This window comes from Anopheles maculipalpis, chromosome 2RL (genome assembly GCF_943734695.1).
Source record: "Anopheles maculipalpis chromosome 2RL, idAnoMacuDA_375_x, whole genome shotgun sequence".
Classification (NCBI taxonomy): domain Eukaryota; kingdom Metazoa; phylum Arthropoda; class Insecta; order Diptera; family Culicidae; genus Anopheles; species Anopheles maculipalpis.
This window is the reverse complement of record NC_064871.1, coordinates 78,019,719-78,040,402: the sequence shown is the minus strand read 5'-3', so window position 1 is coordinate 78,040,402 and position 20,684 is coordinate 78,019,719. Positions and strand designations below refer to the sequence as shown.

The following is a 20,684-nucleotide window of genomic DNA, read 5'->3' as shown; positions in this document are numbered from 1 at the left end:
AACACTTTGTTTTTCGCCCGCGGCAACATCCATTCGATCCGGATTAAAGCCGGATATGCAAGGGTTCGCTTTGCAGCATCGACAGCAAAAAAAAAAGAAGAATGAAAGGATTCATGTGAATTTCTCAGCCAGCTTTTGGCATTCATCGTTCCGCAATCCGGTGATTTACATAATCACCCAAGACGTAGAAAAATGGGTCTCGAAGGCAACGTGAAAGAAAGCGGAAGGGGGCGTGCCTTTCCTTTGTTTCCCTTTCTTGCTGCCTCGAGCTATCCCTGACTTCTTGAGAATGAGTCGGTTGTTTTACAAATAGTGAAACGCCAATAAATTTGTGCCACTCACCCAAGCAACGAGTCACGCACACACTCCTTTAGCGTGCGCCGCCCATGTACCGCGCCTGGAGCGTGAAATAATGTTAACTGTAGGCTGTTGGAGTTGGAGGTTTTATATTTTTGACAAATCTAATCCTGTCCGGAAAAGCGATTTTCACCTCCCCACACACACACCCCGGGCGGTGTGTTACGGGTTCGAATGAAGCAGGAAAAGCTCTTAGGGCAATGGCCGCTCGAAGCTGTGGCAGAACGCGAAGGCCGGGAGGGAAAAGAATGTTGGTGTAATGACTCGAAACCACACTAATTTGCCGTGTGAAAATGGAAAACTAATTTGCGTGCGTGAGCGAGTGGAAGGTGGAGGTGTTTAATAAATATATAAGTGAGGGTAGCTTTTAGTATTAAAGTTATTGCTGCAGAACTGTAGAGCAGAGTAGAATTCGAAAGGGCAAATTTGTATTTCTTTTGTGTGGGAGCGTTTATTTAAAGGGAACTCTATTCTAAAGATTGACCAAGCTTTCTCGGATTCAACTTGCTAAATTGTTTCCAATAAATACCAGCCATTAATATTAGATCTACGGATTGCACAATAAACATCTAGAACCCTCTGGGCAGCTCTCTTTATTTTTGATTTAACGATCTGCTAGGTTATGTTTGGCCATCGAATGGCTTACTAGAGACCTTACTATTGAGAAATAGTCCGGACGGGATTAGATCGCCTGTGCTGCCGTGTAAAGATGATCATGAGTATCGAGAGTTCAATTATTTTTCTCGTTAAGTATGCGGAGTAAACGGCCGGGCTGACATGGGACCCCGAATCCACATAGCACCTTCTCCCTGGGCAGCTGATTTCATGTGATAGAGGCGCCTGACTTCCATTCTGCTCAGGACCTTCAAGGAATTGAATCCCCCTTTGCCTCTAGCCTAGCTACCAATTCTAGAACTCAAACCTCAATCCCAGATTCTCAAGATTCTTTCACTATCAATTGAGTTAAAAATCTGACAATACGGTGCAAGCCGCCATACCTAAAATAAATAAATAATTGAGACAAAATCAAAGAGGTTTATATTCAGACTATCCTAAAATAAAGCGTTACGAACGATCGTCAAGTTAAAGGGTTCATTGGAGCAATACGCGATGAAATACTTATCAAACAAGTTTCAAACAAAATTTAGAAAGATCTCATGAGCTCAGTTTATCATTTGTAGAAGCTTGGATGAATTAAAATGACTCAAATTTTATATCTTTCGTGATCCAAACATTCAAGTTTCCACAAATACTGTTACGGCTACAATATTGACTCATCTTCCAGCTCCCCATTGGACATAATGAAAATAAATTACCATCCTTTTTATTTCTGTCAATATTGGAAGCTTACATTTAATATGTCAATTTCATTGGAGTTAAAACAATAATCCCCTTGCGTAGCTTAACACATTCACTGATACACTGCCATATTGTTCATCGTACCGACCCTCACTGCTACCAACGTCGAGCCCATCAACCACTGCCGCTTAACATTTGCGTTCCCCAGTTTTCTGTCCTTCGTACGAATGCCCGCTCCGAAACTGGGTCGTTGCACAATACCGTCACAGTAGTATCGGATAATCCCGCACTGTGCGGCAAACCGTAAGCACAAAACACGTGCACTACTTCTTCAACCAGCTCCCGTTGGCGCACAATTCCTTTCCGGTTTTTGTGTACGGCTCGTGCGCTTTTCCGGGAAGAAAAGTAGGTTGGCGCAAGAGCTAGGTGGTAGCAGTCCTTACCACAACTAGACCAGCCGTATTGAGCTACTCCTGCCAAACTCGGTAACTTCCAAGCGATCTTCCTAGCTGGTGGTTTGGTTCATCGTCTTGCATACGGTCGGTACGGGAGCTGTCCCAATGTCACTGGCAGGCACGGCTGACAGACATCGGAATGGATCGAAATGCTCACACTACTCCAAAAAGTGTTGCGTAACGCGTCCGTGCGTAGCCGTGGAAGGAATTGATGCATATCGTGCGCTGGCGGGTGCAGTGGTGCAGAAGTGTGCTACACCAACCACGGTCATCAGCCATTAATTGACAGCCGGTGACACATCTGTGTGTGTGAGGGTTGTTTATCGTACTTACCGGCACCGGGTTGTACGATGATTGTCTTTTGTATGGGGTTTCAACCCGGCAAGCGCCCCCAAAGGCCATCGAAGATGTCCGAACCGCCGGGAATGGGGCTCGCTCTTTGTTGTCCTGGTGCAATCCGATTAGCGTACTAACCGCCACGATGACGATGGTGCGAAGATGACCCTATTTATATAATGAATTTGGTCAGTTAGTACGGCAAAGCCAAACCTCTGGCCACGGATTTAGTGTGTCAGATCGAGTTAAGTACAAACAGTTTCGTTACTCGATGCAGGCTTTGATGCAGCGAGTAGTTTGAGTCAACTAATTTGAAGTTGATATCTAGTTTAAAGTACCGATTTTATATGACAACAAATACGCCATACAGGGCATAATGTCAAAAACTTCAAGCATACTATAAAACTTGTCTAATGATTTCTGGCATTTGTTTATCATCTAGAGCATACAGTAACATTCGGAGAATTTTGGAAATAATTTTGGCGCAGAACACCATATCAGTTAAACTCTTTTTCTCTTCAGAAAAAATGCCACACCAAAAGTTGGAAAGTACTGTGACTTCCAGCGTGATTGCTCTGTGTGGGTGATTCCGGTTCTCCAGGATGGCGCCGATGTGGTCTGCTTTTTATTACACAACCGCTTCCGGTTTTTATACCCTACCATCATTGTAATGGGGGATAATTTCCGACCAAACTGTGCTATAAAATGTGCCAGCAGTCCCGTCCACGATCATGCTCATTGACCGTTAATTCATGGGTTTTTTTTTTCGGGGGCGATTTTGGTTTCCCCTTAGGAGGAAATGCTAGTTGGTAAAGAATTTTGGTTCTGGTGAAAACAGCCATCACCAAGCTTGTTTCCCATGTATCAGTTAATGGAGGTAGCCTGTACTTGAGACCAATTAGGAAAGTTTTATTTCTTAACGTCAGGTACACTAACCACCCGGGGTAAAGTTCTTTCCGAAAATTTGACCAACAACGTTTGGCCGGTTCTCGGATGTACTTACGTGCACGCGAAATGAGGTTAATGTCAAACCAACCGTTCTGTACTGTAGCAAAACTCTCCATCTACCCAACCAACTAGTATTTATGACGCCCGGTTCAGGTGCAGGACACTAGATACTTATTACAAAACCATCATACGCGCCAATTTGGAAGCTTTTTTTCCCGAAAAACAGTCTCATCCTCACTGGGCGTTTTTCGTGGATCACATTAATTTAATTACTCACCCAGCTCACGTCCCGTCGATCCCTAGAGCGAGCTCTACCAAAGCTGTTCTGTGCTGTGTATGACGACATCGAAGCCGAGTTTTGTGCACGAACAAACCAAGCTACCAGCTCGGAGGAAACCGGAATCTTCAGCACCAATGTTAAAATAGCGCTTCCCGAAATTTCTTCACCGATAAAGTTTGCACAAAACAAGATCAAGTCCAAAAAGTTTTCCTTCACTTATGTTTTCCCAGCACACTCACTGAGAATCCTGACTGATCGTGCTGGTTGGTGTGTGTGTGTGGGCCGAAATAAAACTTCAAATGGTATAACTTTCCAAACGCGCGACGAACGGTTGGAGGAAAAATCGAGCTAAGACTAACCGAAATAGAACCGGTTTCCGGTTTTTTGGGAGTGAGCTTCATATTTTATTTGCATTTGCACCATCGCCGAAACCGGAAAGCGGAAATGAAATTGTATAAAGCACATGAAGAATGAGGGGGAGGGGGGGGGGAGGTGGTGAAAAATTTAAAAACGATGTGACAAGAAAACAAAAGCATCCAATAAAACCGGGGGGCGAACCAGCTTAGGAGAGCGCCATGGGTTGGAAAATTTGCAAACACTACTCGGCTTTGTATTGGACGGAGCGAGAAGTTGAGAGTTGTTTGGAAAAATTGTTTCCACTGAATGAAAAATGCAACTTTTCGACACTTTTTAGGTTGAAAAGGTTGAGTCGTATACTGTCAAAAGCAACACTACCTTTAACTTGAAAATATGCATATAAATTGTTATTAAATCTTTTGGCCCTTTTTGCTCATTTTCCTCACTCACTTCTCCAACGTGTGGTAGGAAGAGGAAAGAAAATCGAGACAGAGAGAGAGAGAGAGGGTGGAATTGAAATGAGAGAAATAAAAAGGCACCGGATTGGCCTCATTTGCTTCGATTTGCCCGGCGAAGCGTAAGTGCATGAGCTTTCTACCTGGGGCGAACCATTTAATTCTGATTTTAATGAGTTTCGGTTTCGCTTTTGTCCTGATCCGTGATCCAATTTTCAGGTGAAATTTTTGCACAGTTTGATTTGGTGGATTTTGTTTTTCATTAAATTTTTTGCGTGTTGTAGATGAAAGGTGTCAATATCAAATTGTTTTATACAAAAGCTACCACTATTTTTTATATTACCTAGTAATTAATATTCTTGTGACAATAGGGCCTAGCGCCGCCATACTGAAGTTAAATAAAAAACAAGATTAATATCCAGGAGTATTCAAATTCACATTTTGTTACACTCTTTTCAAACTAAACGACTAAAAATATAACCAATTTGCATATAGTTCTAAAATCGGAGCAGAATTCTCATTAGTTCTGCCATCGTTTTGAGCTTTTTTCTTAGCTTTTTGAAGGATTTCTCAAATTCCCATTGTCTATAATCTTAATCAACGACGTACAGAGCTTTCATAAGGGAGTGTCACTCCAACAAGCCATGATGTCGTTACACATTCTTATTTTTTTAAGTAGTTTCAAACTGATGTACGATCCTGCTGAGTTTGTGTTTCCTCAATAATACTCAAAGGCATCCAGTATCGGCATTGTATCGGACCCAGTAGTTTTCCAAATTATTTTATGTTTAATATCGCTAAGATGAACATGTTCCATTCAAGTACATAATGTCATGCTTAAGCTTAATCCTTAAGCATTTAATCTTCTGCCAGTCTAAACAAAAAGCAGGCATTCAGACTCTCAGAAAGAAGTACACGAACGTAGGAAAGTAATGACACCGTGGAAAAGATGGAAAATTTGAGCATCCAAAATAGTTGTTTTCTACTGTTTCAAGGCACTGGAACCTTAGAGGGACTAGCGGATACATTGTCGAATGTACAGACCCTCGTGTTTGATCCAATTTGCTTATGTTATCGGTTTTTGATTAACAAATACCTACATAAAACCATCTCAAGTCCAACCCAAAGACTTGAACCGCTCAGTAGATGGAACAGGCATTAAAATCTGCAAAGAATGGAACATCGGTGAAAAGCCTTAAACTGGGCTGTTCTTTGCACGACACTGATGAGACACTTCACCATACCGAATTTATTGTCACGATCAAAAGCCACTTGTTTCTATGTTTAATCAACAACAAGAAGAGGGGCTGGGTAGACACCTTTTGGATGTACAAAAAAAAAAAGGTTCTGTCATATTTTCCAAGAAGATAGTATGAAGGCAGGCTTTTGACTTGGCTTGAATTCAACAAGTCCACTAAACGTTGCTGGTGTCACGTGGTTTAGCAATTTTCTTAAGCGATTTCCTAATTTGTCCTTCCGAAAATCTGTATAAACCTGAGCTGCTCTTGCCTGGGGATCGAGTTTGACGGCATTCGATAGATTTGAGACCTATTTACAGTTAAAATTAATAAATATATTATTTCTTTTGTATTTTCATAAAAGAACACTTTTTTACAACAAAACAACAAAGTGCAGCACGTAATATTAAAATTAGTAGATTTAAAAAATATTTTATAGGTGTCCATTTCCATCATATGAAGAGGCCATTATTCTAGAATATGTCTACAATTCAATGCAAAAAATGTTGATGAAAAAATCATTAAATTGGAATTACTTTTTGTTTATGCGGTTATTTACTTATATAGGGAGTATTTCATCTATATTTCCCCAAAACTTTATAATTATCAACACAAAAAATATGAAAACAAACTGTAAAACACGAGACCATAAATCAAACCATAGCCAAACAGCACACATCAAGCTTGAATTTTCTTGTCACACCGTTTCACCCTTCACGGCTACGAGCTCGCTGGACATACACGTAAGGTTTTTCTTCCAACCGTTCCGTGGGAAAGCGCATTGTCGCAGTGGTATTGTTCGTCGTCGTCGAGATGCATCTGAACGAGCTGTACCAACGGCCAGCTGCCGTGTCACAGCACACAACGCTTGGAGCAGAATGCAAATAAAAGCTTTAGCTAGCAAATATCGAATTGATTGTGGCCCGTTCTCGTAACCCTCACACATTTGATGGTCATCTTGTGAGCAAGTGTGTACGTTGATGTGCTAAGATTGATCAGTTCTGTTGTTTCGCTAAGTGACAATGTACCCATCGACGAGTGTGTGACGAAGGTTTTCCAATTAAAATTTGCTCGCAGCCCGCACAGTACCGGCGCAACAATCGGGCTTGTGTGTTGTGAAACATTTTCAGCAGCAATTGCTAAAATCGCTTCCCATTTTAGTGTTTACCTGCATGGAGCGAGTTTTCCACTTACAAAGTGAAGTGATAACATCGAACAATAACGTTCCACTGGAGCGGTTGGGGAATTTTTCATCAACGTCTTCCCGCCGCCACGTACACGTACACCGAGTTCCAGGTGTTTCTCTTTTCTTGGTATAGTTTAAGTAGTTCCCGGTTGCAAAATTCATGCACTGGAATTTCGGTGCGTACAGTGGAAGTGATTCGTTGTTGTTGTCTATTTGCTGAAGTGTTAGTTCCAGGAAATGGCGATGGGATGCTCCGAAAGGCGCAGAGTGAAGGACAGCTAAAGGTCACGCTGTACGGCTTTTGGCACAGATCGTCTACAGTGCCGTGATGAAGGACAAGTTTTCGTGGGAATTTTCTCCATTTCGGCAGTGGTTCAACGCTCGAACACTCGTGCGGTAAATCAATCGAATGGTGAGCGAATCACCTGGGCTGGGGGAACTTTGAAGTTTTCGTGAACCGCTTGGTGCGCTATTAGTGATGAGCTATTGCTGGGGAATGATTTTGTGCATGAATTATTCCGAACGTACCGACCTGTAACAATGACTTATGGGTTTAAAACTTATCCAGGTTGTGGAAGCATCTCCTTTTCCCTTGTGGTTTTCCCACGCTTGGAAGAAAATTGTCTTCGTGGGATAAGCGTCGCACTGAATATTTTACTCGTGTGAACCATTTCTATTTGGCACGTGGAGGTGATTTGAAGCCTCGGCATACTATGGATAAGGGGAAGGTGGAAAACTGTCTCCAAAACCCGGTTTTCCACGCACACACACACATACTAAAACGTACAGCAAACATAGAGCATAGAGCGGCAATGGTGGCGAATTTTCGTTCCGTCCAATGAACGCTGCTAAATAAATGGAAAAGTAAATAAATAAATAAATGAGCAAATAAATAAATAAATCATTCTACCCATACGCACCACCAGCAGCACACATCATCGCCATCATAGAGCGTCGCACTGACGGTGGATGCCGATTGTCGCTCTCGTCTTCGTTCGTGAGCATTGCGGCTGGGGCAAATCATCAAACCTCGCTCTAGCCAAGAAGCCGGCTCCTGAAGCCATAAATCCACCCAGATCGTGTAGCCGGTCGGTGTGTCATGCGGTGAATGCATGTTGGCGCACAAGCATTTCGTGGGGTGGAGTACGGTAACACCCTTCCAAGGCTTTTTTTTTTGCTCCTAACTTTTCCCAATCCATCCATCATTGGGGTCCCGTCCGGTGGGATCATGTGGTGAAAATCGGGGTGAAATAAATTTGAACCCAAGCGTGCGAAACGCGAAAAAAAAGGATTGAAAATAACAATCAAACTAGGCAAGAATAAGCAGTCTAGCAGCAGCGAACGGTGCCTAAACGGTGTTTCGGGAACGATTTTTGGCACGCAAGACATGACACTGATATTGCGATGTGTGTTCTGCTCGTTTGAAATCTATCAATTTAAAATTCGCAAATTCTTCTTGACAAATCTAATTTAAAAATGTCTTTTTTTTGTGTCGTTTTATCGCGGTGTGTGGCCCAAAGTCTCCTTGGGTCTGCTTACTCGTTAAAATTGCGATAAGAAATTGAAGAGTCGTTGAGGTATTTGGGTTATTTTTTCGCAATTTGAAGGCCTGGTCAGGGAAGTTGTATATTCAGTCCTCACTACGAAAGAACGAACGATCCGGATGGGATTCAATTCGAGATCCCAGCCGTCACCGAAACGCCCCAAACAAAATCTAAAACTCTCTTTTTTTCATCTGTATTGTCCTTCTCTTATTTGGCCGTTGGAAATACGGCAACGGTCTATATTATTAAAAATCATAATGAAGCATTAGCAATTTCTGAAAATCAAGGAATTTAAGTTATTTAATAAATCATACAACCTTTTCATATTATCTCAATTCATTGTGGGTGATACGGTGCAAGCCGTGAGACTCAAAATGAATAAAATAAATAAATTAATAAATAATATCTCTTCATGTTGGTCAAACGATTAAAAATATCAGCGAAATAAAAAATGGACTCAATTTATGGCCAATTGAAATGTACGTTTAAAAATCAATAGTAATTTTATGTTCAAATTCAATAGAACTTTCAAAAGATAATTGATTAACTTCCATTCCACTAAGATGATCAAGGAAAAGATCAAGGCGCCCCAGTGGTATCTGACAGGGGTGCCGATCTTCCACGGCAATTCAAGGATCTAATCCCGTCCGAATCGTTCCCTTTTAATGAGGATTGATTATCCAACTGGTATCAGTGGATCGTGGCATCAGATCTTCTTGTAAGCGATTCGATGGCCTGCGTAACCGAACATATTTCTTTTATATTCAAGCTTCTAAACTCCTGAATAATGGCCTTAATCAAACCAGCACAAACCCGTCAAATGAGATTGAAATTTGTCTCACAAGTCGAGAGTTGAATTCAATGTTCTCTTGGGCAAACGTGTACTGAAAAAAAAATTACGACAAGAATTTTTGGCAAATATTGCTTACCCATCGCTATTCCAACCTTCCCTCCCGCTCCTCGACCTTCCGGCCTGATGCGAGTCGAAACCTATCATTGGATCGTGAATTATTTTTATGATTTATAAAATCTACCCGTCGTGTCATCCGCTAATCATACGCGTGTTTCTGCACAAAACCTCCACCACCATCAGCAACGCGGGTAGGGACGGTTGCACTGTTTTATACTTCTTTTTCTTTCTTAATTTCTTAAAATCCAACCACCCCGTACCGATTCCGAGACGTATGTGTCTATTTTGAAAACTTGGAAACAGGTGAGGGTCACGTTTCATGACCGGGGCGTAATGAAACAGCAAACAACCACCGAAAATCACCCACCCAAACGTGGCGTACAACTTCTTCTCACACCAGCTCTTGCTCACACACACACACACGAGCGTGTGTACACATTCATTTACACTCGAAAGGGAAGATCGCAAATCGGTTTCTTCGCTGCTTTTGCTGGTGCTACACGGTTACTGGGTCGTTATGTTCGGATTTTTCGCGGTCACTGGCAAATCGGCGCAGCTTTGGTTGGTCGCGGAATTGTAATAGATCGCTCACAACATCGGATCGAGCAGGATCGACAGCGGGAAACCCGGGTTTTCCCTATTTTTTTTGTTGTTGTTATCGTGTTTTTGTGCGTTTGTGTGTGTGTGTACTACGTGCAGCGAAGTTGTGTTTTAAGTTGATAAATAAATGGAAACCGAGGAATAATGTTTTACACGAAAACAAAAATTGAAACAAGTGGTTGAAAATAGATTAATGAAAACTTAAACCATGCGCACAGAAGTGATTTTTAAATCCGGGCAGAGCGATGAACGTTTAAAGCAGGTGAACGAACGTTTTATACCAATGTGAAGCGGAAATCTCAGTGAGTGAGCAACTTTCCAGAAGACAAAATTTAAAATGAGACAAATAATAAAATTAAAATCGAAAAATTCAGCAGATTCTAGTGGTTGAAGTGATTCAAAAATGTTAAATCTTTTTGCAGCTTTGTGTGAAACCCTTTAAAAGTCACGAAAACTACCACCCGATTCCCATTTGTATGTACTTATTGTAAGTGTTTGTGTGATTAAAAAATTTCCTCCAACAATAACACCTCCCAAAGGCAAAGGGTTTTTGTGTAAGAGTGTTTGCACCCCCCTTGCATCAAGGCGATAATAGTGCTCGGTGCTGTGTAAGTGAGTGAGCGAGTGAGTGAGTGTGGGCCAGTTTTTCCGTGGAACGTAAGCAACCGATCGCCGTAAAGTGGGTGTGAAGAGTGCCGTAAGCAATATGGCGGAGGATTGCAACAAAACTCCAGCCGCCGGTGGTGACGCCGAGAAGGGTGCTAGCAAGCACGCGAGCCCGGCCGTGCAGCAGAAGAATGCCGGCAGCAAGGGTGCGTCCCCAAACAAGGCTGCCGGAAAAGGTAATGGAAACAGATGAGTTGAATGCAAACTATCTTCCGGGCAAAGTTTTGCAGCGTTCGAAACACGCTTAAAGAGCCATTAAACAAACGACACTTCGCGGAACGAACTTTAAACAGCCTGGCCAGTGGGTCTTTAACCACAAATCAGCTCGGATGTTGGTCGGATTACCGACCATGCGAAGCGAACGGCACCACAAATAGTCGGTGCGCGTCATATTCCTCAGATAGAGACGATATGCTTAAATAATTCATATCACCCGATATCCAGCTTTTATCGGTATTGGATCCATTGAAAACCGCACACACACACACAGACTACTGCTAGCTGTGGTTTCTCATTTTCCACTATTCATATCGCGTCCTGCTATCTCGTAGCCAACGACGGTGTACACAAGCTCTCGAGTCCTCGATCTCCTGCTTGTCACACTATTGACAATCCGGTTACAATTCGACGAACCGGAAAATTAACACCAAGATTGGCCACACACAAACGCTGGTGCGCCCACACGTCGTACCTGCAGTTTTTCCCCGGAAGCTGTCTTACAACAGCCAACCATTGTCATTCTCTTTTTACTATCCCGGGCAAACGGCAAACGGGATGCCATGTTACAAGTAGAAACCCCCCTTTTTCCTGAGGGCGCCGGAAAAGTTAGCCAACAGTGTCGATAGTGAAACTGACTGGTGGCTTTTGTGGTTCCGATTGGGGAGGTATTTCTCAAGAAATCGACGTGAGATTGGTGGTGTTGCTCGTGGCGCCGGGCTGCAAGATGGAAATGTCGTTTGTCGGGCATTTTCGGACGGGCAAGCTGTAATTGTGGCATAATCTTGAAACAATAAGCAATGGCTCTGGGGCTGGGACGAGGACGGGGAGGAATGTAAAACTTTAAATCGATCCACTTTAGAGGTGTAATACTGTGATACTACTGCTGGGTGTGAGAAATGTATGTAGTGATTAGTTTTATGTGATCTTCATGTGCTTGCGGAGGCGAGTTGAGTTTGGAATATTTTTTTCTTATTAGAAGATTATATTGCGGCCTAGCAACTGGAAGAATGTTTTTTGGGAATGAAGAAGAAAGAATTTTTAATTCATGCGCTAAGTATAGGCGCCTGAAGGTATGCAATACAGTTACAAATTTGAATCGATTCACCAAGGATCTTAGTTGATATGGTACACTATCTCAAGCATGTGTGTATGTGTAAATACCCCTCTTATCACCTGCTCAATGTGCTAACGAAAATCAGATGGGTGTAAGTACTGGACGAAAAAAGGTGAATAATCTTCAACCACGGAATTGAATGCAAATATGTACATCAACTAAAATTGGACAGATGTGAAAAAAGACGTGACAATCTCACCATTATCATCTTACTTCTATCAAAACTGAACAGTTAATGAAACTTACATGCTATCTAGCTGAGAAGCCCCAATGATGGGTACTGCAGGAAAAAAAGTTCGTATTTTTAGGTACTCCCATTCAGGAATTAAACATTAAGTCAGCCTTCGACTAAGTGGACTTAAACAGGATACATCATTCACGTTTCTCCCCTTTATCTCTTTGGCCTCAAACAAGATTTAATTACAGCCTTACCAGCTACCTTATCCTGACTGGACTAGGTGTTGTATGTCCAACGGGATCTGCGAGGTATCCATCTGTTATCTCCTTGTAAGGTTTGCTTTCAGTTACTTTTTTTTAAACGTTTATTTCGTGTGTTTGTGTGTTATAAATATTACAGAAAATAACATTTTTACAAATAACAATTCAGTATATTTATCTCTAGTCTAGTCTTATTCCGTCTAGAATAGGAACATGTAAATCGTTGAAGCTAAGTATCACATTGGGAATTACGGTTTTTATTGCTTGCTGCATCCATGCCGGAGCGACCCCAGGACATGAGGCGATTTTATGCTCCAAAGTCTCATCCAAAGGACAGTACGCGCACTTCGGAGACGATATTCTTTGCTTGTTGGATAAGTGAACTGCTTGTGTTATTTTGCTTTGTTTATGAGCAGGAACAGGCATGATCTTTGCTCGGAAGAAAGCCTTCTGCAACTGATGTTTTTCCAAACCTTTTCTCACGGTATGGAAGGAGTTTCCAACGCAACCTTAGAATCGGGTAAACCTTTCGTTGCTTCAGTTATTAGAGCTTTGGATGATGTTGCTGTTCGATATTTGGTTGGAAGTGTTGCCAGGAGTTGGATCACAATTTTTAAACATGGGTAGTTTGATGGTAAGGGAAATTGACTTGGGTCCATGATGAATTTTTGCTCCAAAACACAAGCTTTCCCTATGCGTCATGTAGCGATTGCATAGAAGGGCAGGTGCTTTAAGAGACGCAATTTGATGATTCAACCCACCACGGTCTCGCGGAAGAGCCAGCTGTTGTAGGGGTACTCTTATTCCTCCGCTTCCATCCCAAAGGAAGCTGCCGATGAGTGAGGTGATCGTAGCGATATCCATCGAGCGAGCACCATAGATCGACGCAATGTACCATACTTTGGGTAACAGGAACGTGTTTAAAAGGGTTATTTTTTGGCACAGATTAAGGCTATGATCAATTGCTGTTCGTAGCTTTGCGCACATCGTTCGAAAACAAAATTCCCAGCACGTTCGAAGAAGTTCTTCGGTGCGAAGCCAAGGAATATGCATCTGGTTGGCTGGCGTTGTGTGTCTTACGTCCAGTCCTGAGATATCGTCGGCATATGCATTGATCAGGTCATCCTGATCGTTGCAAATTCCTTGGAGCTCAGTGATGAGTGGATGTAGGTATAGGATAAAAAGATGCATTGACAAGGGATCGCCTTGTCTTACCGAACGTTACTCATACCTTTCTGGATCTTTTTCTGGTTTATATTATTTAGTCCTTCACTGTTCCAATGTTTAGGTGACTCTATCAAAGCAAGTGAATATTATGCCTGTTTCGGCCTTTTCTGCTTTGCGTCAGTTTCGTCTGGGCAGGCGTGTCGAACGATTCAGGAGATCGCCACACTCCTGATCCGATTGATGAGTCCAGCATCAAGCTCTCTAGGGTTTAAAAAAGAGCCTGAATTTTATAAAATACTAACAAACTAACCAATCCATGCTCAAGCCATTGCCAAACATTCTAAATCAAACACATGTTTGAATTAATGCTGGGTGAATGAGATCGAAAATAACCGGGAGGCCTTACCCCATTATATTGAGGGCTCTAAGCGCGCTCTTCTTTTTCAAAAATCTCGTCATCTTCAATCACCCATTCCAACATGAGCGAGACCTTTTCGCCCTTACGTGGTAGCTCTTCAAAATCTTCGAGCATTTCGCCCTCACGTGGTTGATCTTCGATCTTTTCATGCTCTGCGCCCTTCGAGCTCTTCTTCTTCAGTGGATCTTGGAGCTACTGGGAGACCTCTCCTTACACATGTTAGCGAGCAGCTGCGCTTTTGCACCCAACAACTGTTTGAATCTGATTATTCAATTATTCTCTCGAGAAAAAAAGACTTAATATATGGATCATTGCAGAACAAATTTAAAATAAAAAACGAAGGATTCTTCTCTATTTCAAACCTCACTAGTGTGTTTCTCGGAAAAATTAGTGATCCAAACGAACGCTCCCTGGAGCTTGAAACCCGTTTCCCTGTCGTTAGCATTAATAATTCACCTCCTGCAAACCTTTACCGTGAAGTGTTGACTACCGTTCCAGTAACAATTTCCTGGCGAATGGCTCGATGACATGACACCGTGTCCCTGAGCACGCAAGAGCTCCAATTGAACCTGGTATTTACCTCTCTGCTTTAAAAATAAAATCATCATTTCCCGTGTCAGGTTTGCAAATGACACCACTTGGAATTTTCCTTCCTTTACATCGCTATTTTTTTTTTTTGTTGTCGTTGCTTTGTTTCCTGTCCCCAATTGTTGTGCCCATCGATGCGCATCGTTTAACATCAAACGGAAAATCGATGCTTGAACGATTCCTGCACCATAATTGTACACGGAACGCAGGCTGTGTAGCTCCACCTTCCTTTCGCAGATCACATCGCACTATCAACACAACCCTGAAGCGTAAGGTTTTCATTTTCTGGCGAAATTCATTTCCATTTCTTTGGGACCCTTTCCTTCTGCAACGATCAAATTACGGGTAAAACCTTTTTGCTTCCGAGCATCGGTGCCGGTGTAAGTGTTTGCCGGGATAGAACCATTTCGAACCGTGCGAGTCAAGGCACAGCGGCATACGTGACTCTTGGGACATTCAAATGTTGCCTATTTGCCGGTCAATTTTGATTCGGACGCTCTTCCTGCTTTTCCTCGACCAATGTTACGCATCGTTTGGCACGTCCAATGTTTGATTTTCGTCCAGCAAGGTTTTCCCCCCCTTTTCGAACGGACTCACATTACAGCCCCGGGGCTGGGTTGAGTACATACTGCCGTCGGCCTGATTTGCGGCAAGTCGAGAAAGAGTATATTGAGTTCAGATTTCTGAGGAGTCGTTTTTTTTCGTAGCTCACAACAAACAATTCCATTCTCTGCGTGAAAGTGTGAGACCAACAACGCCAAGGAGGAGCAGCAGGAAAGCTAATGTAAACACAAATAATTGAATAAATCTCGTCGCCTCAGCGTGTAGACGCCTTTCGGGGCAGTAGTTTTGATTGCGTCAGCACGCAGCGACCCGTCTATAAATAGCACCCGTTTTTTTTTTTCTTTCAAAATGAGCAGCTACAAGTAAACAAACATCCTTCCCACTATCCAGCTTTCCATAATGGTGCGTGCAGAAACGGCACACTTATCGCTGAGCTGATGTTCGCCCGCCCGCTTCACCCGCGCACGGCAGTAGCGGCAGTCATTAAAAAATCATTAATTCCTTTCAAACACCCAAAATCGAACTGAAGATTGTAAAATGATCCGGTTTGGCAAACAGTTCAGACCCAGCTGTTTAATTGTATGTTTTGGTTTTGTTAATTAGTGTACCGACAACGCCGGCCCGCCTGTTCGCAAGTGTGCGCAACAAAAGCATCATCAATTTTCAATATCATTTCCGAACGATTTTATTTAGATAAATTGGTTCTAATTGCGGTTCTAAAGTGTAATGGGCGTTGTTTCGAGCCGCCAGGTACAGCATTTTCCCACGGTGTATGCTGATCGCTGGTCTCGGTACGTGGAAGGGAAATGCAATAGACTATCGAAAATTATTTCCAATGGTACCTCTGCCGATAAATTACATTTCATTTGCCAAGCATCAATGATAATCTCTCGCCCGTCGAACTTACGAGCTGTTCAAATATTTACCACACGTTTTTCATTCATCGTCCCACACATCACAGCGAACCTCTCTTTCCCCCTCACCGTAAGGAGCGGCCACAGACGCTTAGTTTCCCACAAGGATGGTTGGGTGGTATTTCTCCATAGGTGGGAAAGTTTTCTGATGATACTCAATTTTAATGTAATTTTCGTCTGCCGGTGAAGCGTGGTGCTTTCTGAAGCATTTTGGGAAGGTTTCTCAGCGGGAGCACATGCCGCCCTGCCTCGACCTCGTTTGCGATTGCCTATTTCACGCGCTGTACCTTGGGGGTCCTTTATTCTTACGATGAAATCTTCCAATTTAACGCTAAGCCGGTTAGTACCGCCGAATGGTGGCGTGTTAAAATTGTTTAAATGAGTAGCGAAGTTGATCTGCTGCTGTCAATTAGAGCTGGTTGTGCGGGATACCTGTCGAGTTTTAATTTTACACCGATTGTTTCAGGGTGCTGTGAGCCATTCGGGGAGCTATTTATGACGGGAGTAATTGCCAAAAACAATTACCGCGTACTATTCTTTTCCCTTGTTGGCAACCACTTTTATCTCATGGTACAACTCTTAATTTTTAAGGTACTTTCAAGCAAAAAAAAAAAAACAACCTTGTTTTTTGTGCTCTGATTATTTATAGTTTTAGGTATATGTACACTAACATGATTATTTGAATGATCGTATAATAAGCAACATCATTTACTATGCGTAAAAAGAAAAATTTTGCACAGAAGGTAATCTAGTTTTAGGCGCAATTTCCAGCTGTTTTGAGTCTTACAAAACATTTTAATTATTATCTTGTTCATCCTTTACTCTATAACCAAAAGATGTTCTCTGCCATTTTTTATCTTCGTTAACTTCCTTATCCTCGTAGCTAGAAACTAGTGATACTCCTTCGTAAATGAGATTTGAAAACCGATATTTTCGTGGTAACACTTCGAGGTTTCCGACATGTGTTGGCAGATTCGAGGCTCGAAAAATTCTAGGATTCATTCCCTAGAAAGATTCGAATCGCATTGGAATGTGATTGACGGAATCGACAAGGATTTGGATTCGATTGAAATTTTTACTCCCTTGCTTGAGATTAGAATTCCCTAGCTTGTTTGGTTGAAATGTCGCTTAGAAATAAACATGAAATAAAATGTAATGGAAATTGTTGGGACCTGCAAGAAGTCCTGCGGTTGTCTTTCTTTCAATCACTCTCAAGGATAGCTTCTTGTAACGAATCATAACATATAATTATGAACTGAAATATTAACAGTAGCTAATGTAGTCATAAAAGAGTTTCTGGCAACACTGGATTGAACCACCAGAGGCTTCGAGTTCGGTACAACGAACGAGTACGATCTTTTTCTCCGCTAACTCTCTGGCAGTACGGATCTATTTCTTTCCATTTTTCTTTTTCTAATTGGGGTTAGGTTTAGTAAGGTTAGATATAGTAGTAAGTAAATGTGTTAAATAAATTTATAATTATATATTTTTTACATTTATTGAAATAAGCTAATACAAGCTGTTATGTTATGTTTGTATCTGAATTCCATTAGACAATTCGGCGTATAGCCGTTATACTAAAATAAATACATAATCTAAATTCCATCTGATGGTTCTACGAGGAAAAAAAAATCTATTCCCTCTCCTATCTTGTCATCGAACCAGCCAGATATCCCCATCTCTCTCTCTCTTCTGATGCTTTTACGCTAAACTAAATAAACATAATGATAAGACGTTACATCCTTATTCTTTTCCTTATCCCGGGCATACTCGGTTACCATCAAAATTCTATCCTCTATAATATCAAAGCAGCAATTTTTAAGAAATGCACCATTCGGTTAATATTTTAACGCATTAAAGCATTATACTTCGTTGACAAATCGTCGAAGCAATTTTGTTTACTACAAATAGTCTAACTTTAGGCGCAAATCTCACCAGTACTTGCTTTTCTTCAATCCTTTGTGCAGTTCTAGGGTTATATGTTTCACAGTAACAAAATAAAAGAGAAAAATTTCCCTTTGACACGAATCTGTTCCTACAACACACACACACACACGTTCACATTTGCAACCGTTTTGGTCGGCCCTGAGCAGAGAATAAAGTTAGATTTATGTATTTTTTTCTTTTCGTTTTGTATGCATTCTCAACAACCTGGTAGGTACGAAAGCGTAGGTTTTGGCAAAGATGTTCGGTGATACTGGGCAGCTTCCAAAAACATCGTTCGTTCGCTCGTCGTGTCTTTGCTGTAACGGACACGTCACGGACAAACAGCTTGCACATGTTGTTGCCTGTGGACCGAACTATGTTTGCAAGGACCGGGTGGCAACACAGTTTAAGCCATTACTGTGTGTGTGTGTGATGAGATTGAAACGGCCAAACAAAACACACAGACGGCAAAGGCAGAGTGGACGCTTTTCTTGAGACATTTTCTCATTATCTGTGGCACGAGAAGACGAATGAAGTTTTCCTGGGTGTGTTTTTTTTATCAACGTGAAGTAAAGGAATCATATCCCATTTGTTCCGAAACGTTCCTTGTACCAGGTGCAGTAGAACGAAGCATCTTCATTATTCTTGGGTGTAAGTATGCTTTTTCTTCCATTTGTGCTCAGGAATGCATAATGCATAATGCTTTATTATCGCTTTTATGCGCGAGCACACCAAGGGATAGTACTGAGCGTCTGCAAGACGCAACCGTCTGTGTAAGGTAGCGTTCGTAAGTGATTGAAAGTTTATTTGTTTTCAGATTTATCTTTTATGTTCTACTCGGCTAGAATACAAGATAAAGTAATTTATTTTGCTATTTTCAAACGACAAAAGAGATGTCCAGGACTTACATAATAATGCTTTACTTAAATAAGATTTTTTTTTCTATACCTCTCCATCTCTTACCTAGAAATCATATTCAATCTTGGATCACTACCGGTAATCCAATTAATCGACGATTTTCGACACTGTGTTTTACTTCTATTACTCGAAAAACGAAGCGTTCAATTATTTATGAGAGGCTCCTTAAATCTCAGATAGCACACACACAGCGTTTCCCAACGATTTTCACCGTTTGGCACGAAAATCGCACCCACGGGTGGGATGTAAAAAACTAAACATTTCTATATTTCGCACCGTGTTCGATGGATAAATTTCACCATCCACAATGTACGTATTTTTCCCATCCTCACTGGCACCGGGCAAAATTATTTTCACCAACTTTGGCTACATCGACCGAAATTGTTCACCCATTGCGTCCCAAATACTTGCTGTTCTCCAATTTTTTATGCCCTTTTTCGTTCGCCTCCACCAAATCACCAATTCCTTCCACCGATGCTCTGATTTTAATCCACAGCTATTTTTTTTTTGTTTCTTGTTGCTTTTTCGAACCATATTTGCTGGGCAAACGAAAGCACCGAACACAGTGGCACGGATTTGAGCCGCGTCAGGAATTTATGAATGTCAGTATAAATGGATATTTACAGCCTTAAAGCTTTCAGCGCGAAGGGCGAAGAATGCACGCATTCCGGCCCGTTGAAAATTGCCCGCTCTGTTGGCAGACTGTAAACTGCCTTACTGCCAGCATGTTCGCCATAACGCTGGCGTTCTATGGTGCGAGCATGAAAGCATCTCACCTCACCTTGGTCAGGATGTTCCATAAGGAGCACTGTTCAATTAACTGCCTTTTTTTACTACTGGCAAAGTTCAACGTACTATAACGCGTACGAAATGAGGCGAAGCGCAAAAATGGCGAGCGATAACGGACGGTATGGAGTACTGCTGCCAGTGCTTAACATCGACAAACATCCTAATATTTGCGCAAAAGCTCGGTGTGAATTTAAGCTGCCATGAACTGGGGAGCATTCATTATCCGTGTAATTTTGAAACATTTTGTAATGATTTAGTATACATTGTTGTTTATTTTTGTCGTAAAAATTAAATAGTAAGTAGCGAAGGGAGGAAGCGTGTAAATTTGTTTATAAATTTTCTGTATTTTTTATAAGCAAAACATATTTTAACTATTTTATTACATCAAAATAAAATTTGTTTGAGAAACGGATGGAAGTTAATTTTATTTTGACGTTTAAAATGTTTTTGTTCTGTGCTAATTTGATTTAATTTTATTTTATTTTCAATTTGTGACATTTTCTTAAAAGTTGCATATCTTAGCGAGCAAAACTAGCATACATTTTTGATACTATTTCTGGAAAAAAGTCAACTAAAATCAACTTTTAACTAACACGTAGCTTTAAAAGCATGACTCTGCTCATGCTCCATTGAATTCAAGGAAACAACTCTAATCCCAATGTCTTTCTTTTCAATTTAAACTGCTCCAATTGCTCCGACCCAGTTTACAGTTTATGTGTTTATGGACATTTTGACAACCATCGTTCCCATCGTTATCAACAATGATTTCCTTTCTGACAGAAAGCATCCCGCTTATCCCAGCAGCAACCATCGTATCATAACTTCTGATAGTTTGCAACAAAAGCTCATCCCACACCAAACCAGCTGCACGATCCTCTAGTAAAACGGAGAAATTTACTATCACCAACAGTCGGCATCGAGGCACAGTCTCCAGCCTGCTGAATTATACATGAAAACTACGCGCCCGAGCTTATCCCGGCAAAACCGGCAAAGTGTTC

General features: G+C 41.6%; 2 protein-coding genes across 5 annotated transcripts in view; both read left to right on the top strand.

Moving 5' to 3' along the window:
* The window catches only part of LOC126567823 (solute carrier family 12 member 4), a 486,521-nt gene that overhangs the window by 54,240 nt on the left and 411,597 nt on the right, over nt 1-20,684 (top strand). For 2 of the 4 annotated variants that reach the window (XM_050224134.1, XM_050224132.1), the window contains exon 1: nt 10,617-10,807. The exons of the other annotated variants lie outside the window; for them this stretch is intronic. In XM_050224134.1, the coding sequence (XP_050080091.1) occupies nt 10,672-10,807 (136 nt within the window). In that variant the 5' untranslated portion in view covers nt 10,617-10,671. Of the gene's footprint in view, nt 1-10,616; nt 10,808-20,684 lie in introns of those variants that run through there. 4 annotated transcript variants of the gene reach the window in all.
* Nucleotides 1-20,684, top strand: part of LOC126568590 (probable prefoldin subunit 6) — a 263,741-nt gene that overhangs the window by 175,045 nt on the left and 68,012 nt on the right. The window lies entirely within an intron of this gene.